This window comes from Budorcas taxicolor, chromosome 17 (assembly GCF_023091745.1).
Source record: "Budorcas taxicolor isolate Tak-1 chromosome 17, Takin1.1, whole genome shotgun sequence".
NCBI lineage: Eukaryota > Metazoa > Chordata > Mammalia > Artiodactyla > Bovidae > Budorcas > Budorcas taxicolor.
The window spans coordinates 54,506,468-54,515,165 of record NC_068926.1 but is presented as its reverse complement, the minus strand read 5'-3'; the positions used below and the strand labels follow the sequence as shown (position 1 = coordinate 54,515,165).

Below are 8,698 nucleotides of genomic sequence, written 5' to 3'. Positions count from 1 at the left end.
CCACTGCAGGGGTGTGGGTTCAATCCCTGGTGGAGGATCTAAGGTCCTAGTCACTCTGGAGTGCAGCCAAAAAAAAAAAAAAAAAAAATATATATATATATATATAAAATAAAAATAAATACACAGTGGGTGGGAGGAGCAAAAGCAAAGGCCTTGAGGCACCTGTGAGCATGAGGAGCTAAGGTCCTATTCACTGTGAAGTGCAGCCCAAAAAAAAATACATATATATATATATATATATATATATATATAATGAGAATAAATACACAGTGAGTGGAAGGAGGAGCAAAAGCAAAGGCCTTGAGGCACCTGTGAACATGGCTACAGTCCAGTTAGTGGACTAAACTCGTCCCTAAACCCTTCCAATATACAAATGCTAGAGATGTTACTAGATTTGTGTACTTCAGTTTAATATATGTGTTACAGAAAAATCATACGTGACCCGATTAATTTTTCCAGGTTTTTTTTTTTTTTAAAGGAATAGTGGCGTTTTCTCTTCACTGAAAGCAGGGGAGAAAACTCAAACAACCCACTTGCAATTCTCCGCATTTTAACTTCGGTCTCGGGTCCGGGAACTCCTCCTAGGTCCTTGAAGCTAGGCAGTGAAGTAAAAGAAGCGACTACAACCTCCTGACTACAACTCCCAGGAGACATTGTGACCACATCCTCTGCGCAAGCTCGACCTCTGTGACTGCATAGGGCACCGAGCCGAGGAGGAGGAGGCTTGGTCCTAAGCCGCGGGCCGTGGGCGGGGCTATAGGCGTGGTCATAAGGGGGGCGGTGCTGCCGGCGCGGCCCGGAACACGCTAGTGGAGCGGAAGATGGCGGCGGCAGCGGTGGCTGCAGCCGGGACCCTAGTCGGGTTGAGGCGGAGGAGCCGCCGGTTCTGACCTCGCTCTGGCTCCAGTGCGCGCGGCGGAGCGTGTGCGAGGCCCCGCGCGTCGGGCAAGGGCGGCGGCGGTAACTGCACGCCGCCTTGAGGAGCGTCCCGGCGGCGGCTCGGCTGCGGCTGAGGAGAGAGCCGGCTCCGGGCCTCCGCGTCCTCCTGTTCCCCGGGCCCCCCGCCTCCTCGGGGGGGCGGCGGCGGCGATGTTCTCGGTCCTCTCGTACGGGCGACTGGTGGCCCGCGCCGTGCTCGGCGGCCTCTCGCAGACCGACCCCAGGGCCGGAGGCGGCGGCGGCGGCGGCGACTACGGGCTGGTGACGGCCGGCTGCGGCTTCGGCAAGGACTTCCGTAAGGGCCTCCTCAAGAAGGGCGCTTGCTATGGGGACGACGCGTGCTTCGTAGCCCGGCACCGCTCAGCAGACGTGCTTGGTGAGTGCCCGGCCGGGTCCCCCCTCCCCAGCCCCGGATCCGCCTCCTGGGGACTCCCCTGCTCGGGGCTTTTCCAGCTCCTCCAGGCGGTAAGAGGAGCCAGTGAGCCAGTAGTAGCTCATTGTACGGAGCGCTTACTAGGTGCCAGGCGCCGTGCCAAGCGCTTGAAGGTGCGTTTTCCACTTGATCAACCCCCATTTTAGAGATGAGGAAACTGAGGCGCTGAGCGGTGGAGCCACATGCTCAAGGTCACACACCCTGAGAATGTGACCAGTTTGTCTGAGTCCGGAACCGCACTGTTAGTCACTTGGCAGTGCCAGCCCCAGACGACCTCGTTCCCTTCCCCGGCGACACCTGCAGGCTCCGAACCTCGCTCTCACTCCCTCGCTCCCTTCCTCTTCCCTCTGCGTGCCCTGGGGATCCCTGCTTCTTCGAGCTCCTGACGCCTTGGCCCTGCTATGGGGTTGCGGGCTCCCGAGCAGACTGGCTGTCGTAAGCCCTACACAGCTCAGCCGCATTCTTTCGTCGCCTCGATCCAAGACCAGATCTCCATCCTTGTCGGAGTCTTGCAGCAGAGGCCGCTGGCCTGGTAAAAAATCACTCGCAGTGCATTCTTCCAACTGATCTTGGCCACTTGAGGTCACTTAGGGTGGAAGAGAGTCTCCTTGACCCAAAATAGAATGGTCAAACCCTCTTCTCCACTGCGGCCAAGAAAGCCTTGAGAATTGGTTAAAGCCATTTCAGGCCACAGGTGCTTCAGAGGGCCTAGTCCAGTTACATCTTAGGGGTTGGCAGTCTTTAGAGTTAGAGCTTGCAGAAATGGCTAAATAGAATTCAGAAGCGATCAGAAACTTTATCATCATGCATGTCTTTGGAGGCAGTGCCTATGCTATAGACTCCTATGCCATTTAAATCTCTCTTAATAAATGGAGCACTTCCTGTGAAAATGAAGGACATGTTGTCATTGAACTCAAGTTCAAATGTCGCTTTGTTTTCACTTCTCAGGTGAGATTGAGTAATTTGACTACTTTAAATTGCATATATGAGCCAAAGCTTGGCATTGGAACACAAGGTCCTGTAATTTTATAAAGATAATTACTTTTTAATTTGGTCTCAGAATAAGTCTATTATCTTTGCTTTTACTCATGTGCTGTGTATGAAGATAGCACTAGAAAAGTTGTTTTCAGTTTAATTTATGAAAGACTCCTTTAGGTAGGTTAGAAAAAATCATTTAGTGTTTAGGTAAAGACTCCTTAGAAGGGAACTTGCAAGTTTTAAAAAAAATTTTTATTGGATTATAGTCGATTTACAATGTTGTGTTAGTTTCTGCTGTACAAAAGTGAATCAGATACACATATATCCACTTGTTTTTAGATTCTTTTCCCATGTAGGTCATTATAGAGTACTGAGTAGAGTTCCCTGGGGGAACTTGAAAATTGAAGTCATACAAATCACTCTAAAGTCAGCTCGACCCTGACTAAGAGTTTATTTATTTATTTAATTTATATTTGACTGTGCTGGGTCTTCCTTGCTGCACGCAGGCTTTTTCTAGTTGCCGCAGGCAGGGGCTTCTCTTGTTGAGCATGTACTCTGGGCATACTGGCTTCAGTAGTTGAGGTGCATGGGCTTGGTAGTTGTGATGCAGAGGCTTAGTTGCTCGGTGGCATGTGGGATCTTCCTGAATGAAGGATTGAACCCATGTCTTCTGCATTGGCAGGCAGATTCTTAACCACTGGGGAAGCCCCGATATCTTTTTTTTTTTTTAAAGGTCGGTCAGTGGTTCTTTTTTCATTACAATCGAGGCACTTCACAGTTAAAAGCTTGTGACCTGTACTGCTTTTTCAAGTTGCTGGTATAGTGCAATAGGATAGAGGATATTGAGCCACTAAGGTTCCCCCTTAAAAATCTGCTATGTGCTGGCTTATGTGAAAGATCTGTGATTTGATTAATGATTCAGGGGATAGTTTAATGTGTCAGATGCCTATGCTGAAATTTGATTTGAAGTTTTTTGAAGGCCACCTTCTTAATGGAGTGGGGTATTCATAAGGATATGTGAAACTTTCGTCAAACCCATTTTGAAAAATGTATAAACATACCATCCTGGCATAAACCCAGCCTGGTTTGGTGCTCAGCTTTTCCACTCTCTGATCTGTGGTTTTGGGCAAGAGCCTCTCAGCTCATTTTCCTCCTTTAGACTAGAGGATGAGGGAAGTGGACTACCTGCTCCTCAAAAACTTGTGACCATCATATATTTTCTTTTTGTTTTGAAAAGATAGCACTCTTTGTTATTTTTCATCTCAAATAGTGGACATTACTTCCCATTTTATTCACATGGCCACCTTCAGTAGATATTTTGTTTTATATCTGGCGCTGAAACCAGTGGTTCTTAACTTTGCTTGGTTCACTGTCCAAAGACTTTCTCTCTTCAGAAATGTGCATAGAGACAGAATTTTGCATAGGCCTTTGGAGACTTCAGAGACCCCGTGAAGTACATAGAATCCACCTATGGGCCACCTAGAGGTCCTCTTGGGTGGTACCAGATTAAGAACTACAGCTCTGTAGCCCCTCTTGAAGGGAATGTTCCTAGACATAACCAGACAGATGATGGCTTATGTGAACTAGCGATGGTCTTTGGCCATATTTGACAAAGAGCTGTTTTGAGAGAGAATTATATGCAAATCAGGGAACACAGGTTCTCTAGGACTGTCTGTGTTGGAGCAGGTCTTCCAGAAAGCCATCTTGAGAGCCACCTGATACAATTTCTGAGTTGGCCTCATTTGATCTTTGGTTTCCACAAACCAATTCATATGATGGTGACTTCTCTATTTTAGTGACACCATCCCCCCCGCATTATAGGCAGATCTGGTTATCTCTTGCTATGGAAGAGGTAATGAACCTCAGTGAGTTTTTAATACTGCTTTTTACTCTGAAAGTTGGAGTTGTAAACTGAATTGCATTAAAGACTATGTTGTGGGAGTTCCCTGGTGGCCTAGTGGTTAGGACTCAGTGCTTTCACTGCTGAGGCCCAGGTTTGATGGTGGCTTAGTCAGTAAAGAATCTGCCTGCAGTGTGGGAGACGTGGGTTTGACCCCTGGGTTGGGAAGATCCCCTGGAGAAGAAAATGGCAACCCACTTCAGTGGATTCTTGCCTGGGGAATTCCATGGACAGAGGAGCCTGGCGGGCTACAGTCCATGGGGTCCCAAAGAGTCGGACACGACTGAGCGACCAAGCACAGCACACCACAAGGGAACTGAGATCCCACAAGCAACATGGAGCAGCCAAAAAAAAAAAAGGCTGTGTTGAATAATGTTATGTTGAACCTCAGTGCTTTGAACCTTCTAGCTCTATAGATAATTAGTTTTCTGTGGGTTGACGCTATTTATTGCTGAGTTATCTGTGTAACTCACTGTGGTCATCTAGGACTGTTTGGAATGAAAGCTGTTTATTTCTTTTTGTATTAGAAAGAGAAAGCTATTTTATTTCTTTAATTTAGAATTATCTGTCCTGTTAGTCATGCAGTGACTAAAAGTACTTGCTGCTTTACAACATTTTTGTAGAGTCCCACTGGATTTCTTTTAGGAAAAACCAACTATGGTGGGTGTGGTGAGACATAGGAACCACTCCTATCCCCTGGAAAATTGGCAAAGGTGCTTTCTCTTTATTAGGTCCAACAGGAGTAAACCAGTACCAGCAGGAGCTATGTGCACTTTTCTTTTTCCTTCTTCCCTGTGACTAATACTGGGTTCTCTTGTTACTCAATGCGGCGTGGTTGCCTAAGTACATAAAAATACGGGAGCTGCCTAGTGTGTAATTGCTGGGCCTCTCACAGCCCTAAGCTACTTAACAATAGAATCAAAGACTGTTGAGGGTTGTAAGATTTAGAAACCTTGGAATCCAATTCTTTCATTTTACTGAAGAGAAGACAGAAGTCTGCAGAGGGTCAAATGACTTTACCAAGGTTACTCCATTAGGAGTAACCCCACAAGGTTACTTTGCCAAGGTTAATGGCAGAATTAGGACTAGGACCAAGATTCCCTGTTCCAGTCCTCTTTCTGTTACACCACTGGTTAAGTGTTCTTGACAAGATAGGTGAGTTCAGAACTGGTCTGTCTTTTGGTACCGTTAAATCATTCTGGTAATGCTTTTCTCCCTTAAGGGTGTGTGTGTGTGTATGTACTTCTTTATTCATTCTATGACTCATAATTAAAGTGCAGCAAAACTCCTTTGTATACTAAACCACAGTTTATTGAAGAAAAGATAGCATGGTGTAGGCCATCTAAGTTCTGGCTTTGAGTTGTATTGAGTTTTACAGTAATTCTTGTAAAACTGGACAATGTTTATTTAAGCTTGATTAACTTGAAACCTTAAGAGACTTAAATTGAAGAAAGTAGGGAAAACCACTAGACCATTCAGGTATGACCTAAATCAAATCCCTTATGATTATACAGTGGAAGTGAGAAATAGATTTAAGGGACTAGATCTGATAGACAGAGTACCTGATGAACTATGGATGGAGGTTCCTGACATTGTACAGGAGACAGGGATTAAGACCATCCTATGGAAAAGAAATGCAAAAAAGCAAAATGGCTGTCTGAGGAGGTCTTACAAATAGCTCTGAAAAGAAGAGAAGTGAAAAACAAAGGAGAAAAGGAAAGATATTCCCATTTGAATGTAGAGTTCCAAAGAATAGCAAAGAGAGGTAAGAAAGCCTTCCTCAGCAATCAGTGCAAAGAAATAGAGGAAAACAACAGAATGGGAAAGACTAGAGATCTCTTCAAGAAAATTAGAGATACCAAGGGAACATTTCATGCAAAGGTGGGCTCAATAAAGGACAGAAATGGTATGGAACTAACAGAAGCAGAAGATATTAAGAAGAGGTGGCAAGAATACACGGAAGAACTGTACAAAAAAGATCTTCACGACCCAGATAATCACGATGGTGTGATCACTCACCTAGAGCCAGACATCTTGGAATGTGAAGTCAAGTGGGCCTTAGAAAGCATCACTATGAACAAAGCTAGTGGAGGTGATGGAATTCCAGTTGAGCTGTTTCAAATCCTGAAAGATGATGCTGTGAAAGTGCTGCACTCAATATGCCAGCAAATTTGGAAAACTCAGCAGTGGCCACAGGACTGGTAAATGTCAGTTTTCATTCCAATCCCAAAGAAAGGCAATGCCAAAGAATGCTCATACTACTGCACAATTGCACTCATCTCACATGCTAGTAAAGTAATGCTCAAAATTCTCCAAGCCAGGCTGCAGCAATACATGAACTGTGAACTTCCAGATGTTCAAGCTGGTTTTAGAAAAGGCAGAGGAACCAGAGATCAAATTGCCAACATCCGCTGGATCATGGAAAAAGCAAGAGAGTTCCAGAAAAACATCTATTTCTGCTTTATTGACTATGCCAAAGCCTTTGACTGTGTGGATCACAAGAAACTGGAAAATTCTGAGAGCGATGGGAATACCAGACCACCTGACCTGCCTCTTGAGAAATCTGTATGCAGGTCAGGAAGCAATAGTTAGAACTGGACATGGAACAACAGACTGGTTCCAAATAGGAAAAGGAGTACGTCAAGGCTGTATATTGTCACCCTGCTTATTTAACTTATATGCAGAGTATATCATGAGAAACGCTGGGCTGGAAGAAGCACAAGCTGGAATCATGATTGCTGGGAGAAATATCAATAACCTTAGATATGCAGATGACACCACCGTTATGGCAGAAAGTGAAGAGGAACTAAAAAGCCTCTTGATGAAAGTGAAAGAGGAGAGTGAAAAAGTTGGCTTAAAGCTCAACATTCAGAAAACTAACAGCGTGGCATCCGGTCCCATCACTTCATGGGAAATAGATGGGGAAACAGTGGAAACGGTGTCAGACTTTATTTTTTGGGGCTCCAGAATCACTGCAGATGGCGATTGCAGCCGTGAAATTAAAAAACGCTTACACCTTGGAAGGAAAGTTATGACCAACCTAGATACCATATTAAAAAACAGAGATTTTACTTTGCCCACAAAGGTCCGTCTAGTCAAGGCTATGGTTTTTCCTATGGTCATGTGTGGATGTGAGAGTTGGACTGTGAAGAAGGTTGAGCGCCGAAGAAGTGATGCTTTTGAACTCTGGTGCTGGAGAAGACTCTTGCGAGTCCCTTGAACTGCAAGGAGATCCAACCAGTCCATCCTAAAGGAGACCAGTCCTGGGTGTTCATGAAGGACTGATGCTGAAGCTGAAACTCCAATACTTTGGCTACCTCATGCGAAGAGTTGACTCATTGGAAAAGACTCTGATGCTGGGAGGGATTGGGGGCAGGAGAAGGGGACAACAGAAGATGAGATGGCTGGATGGCGTCACCGACTCGATGCACATGAGTTTGGGTGACCTCTGGGAGTTGGTGATGGACAGGGAGGCCTGGTGTGCTGCAGTCCATGGGGTCACAAAGAGTTGGACACGACTGAGCGACTGAACTGAACTTGAAACCTTAAACAGAAATAAAAGTGTACCCTCTAGATAAAATTTTGATTGTGGCCAGGCATGTGAAATGTTTCTGTGAGTTGTGCCAGTCTTAAAAGTAGTTTGTCTTGGGACTTCCTGGCAGTCCAGTGGTTAGGCCTCCACACTTCCACTGCACAGGGTACAAAGTTTGATACCTGGTCAGGGAACTAGGATCCTGTAAATCCCTCAGCATGACCACACACACAAAAATTTTTTTAATAAAAAGTAGTTGTCTTAAAGTATGAGGATTACTTGAGCAATATAAAGATCAAAGTTTTATATAGGAAGTGAACTGGTTAGGTAGAATTTGATGTTTTCCAGCAGTCATAGTAATTTTGATATACTTGATCAAATAAAAGCTCTATATCTGAAAGTGAGTTGCCCTTGTAACAAAGTACTAGTCACCTTGGAGGAGTGTGTATGTGTGCTAATTCCAGCCTTTCAAGAAGCCCTCATTTGAATTTCCCTTATCTAGATTTCAAGCTGTGTCAGGAAACCAGTCTCATCATTTATATAGTCACAATTTCCTGAAAGTCAGAATTCAACCTGACCTACCTGTCAACATTCAGCCAACATGACCCTGACTGAATTTTTTTTTTAATATACAATTCACCTGCCATGACATTCACTGTTTAAAGTGAAAAGTTCAGTAACACAACATTCAAAAGGTTGTGCAACCACTGCCACTACTAGTTCCAGAACATATTCATCACTCTGCGAGAAAACCCCTAACGATTAGTCACTTCCCGACTCCCCTCCCTCAGCCCCTGGCAACAGAAAGTAGATTCTGACACTACAGATGTGTCTGTTTTGGGCATTTCAGGTGAATGAAATCATGTAGTACGTGGTCTTTGGTGTCTGACTTTTTTTCACTCAGCAGAAGATTTTT

At 45.0% G+C, this 8,698-nt stretch overlaps 1 protein-coding gene across 1 annotated transcript in view; it reads left to right on the top strand.

Moving 5' to 3' along the window:
• Positions 1-820: 820 nt before the first annotated feature.
• The window catches only part of PPTC7 (protein phosphatase targeting COQ7), a 42,257-nt gene continuing 34,379 nt past the window's right edge, over positions 821-8,698 (top strand). The window contains exon 1 of the mRNA XM_052654418.1: positions 821-1,315. Within this exon, the coding sequence (XP_052510378.1) occupies positions 1,090-1,315 (226 nt within the window). The 5' untranslated portion in view covers positions 821-1,089. The remainder of the gene's footprint in view (positions 1,316-8,698) is intronic.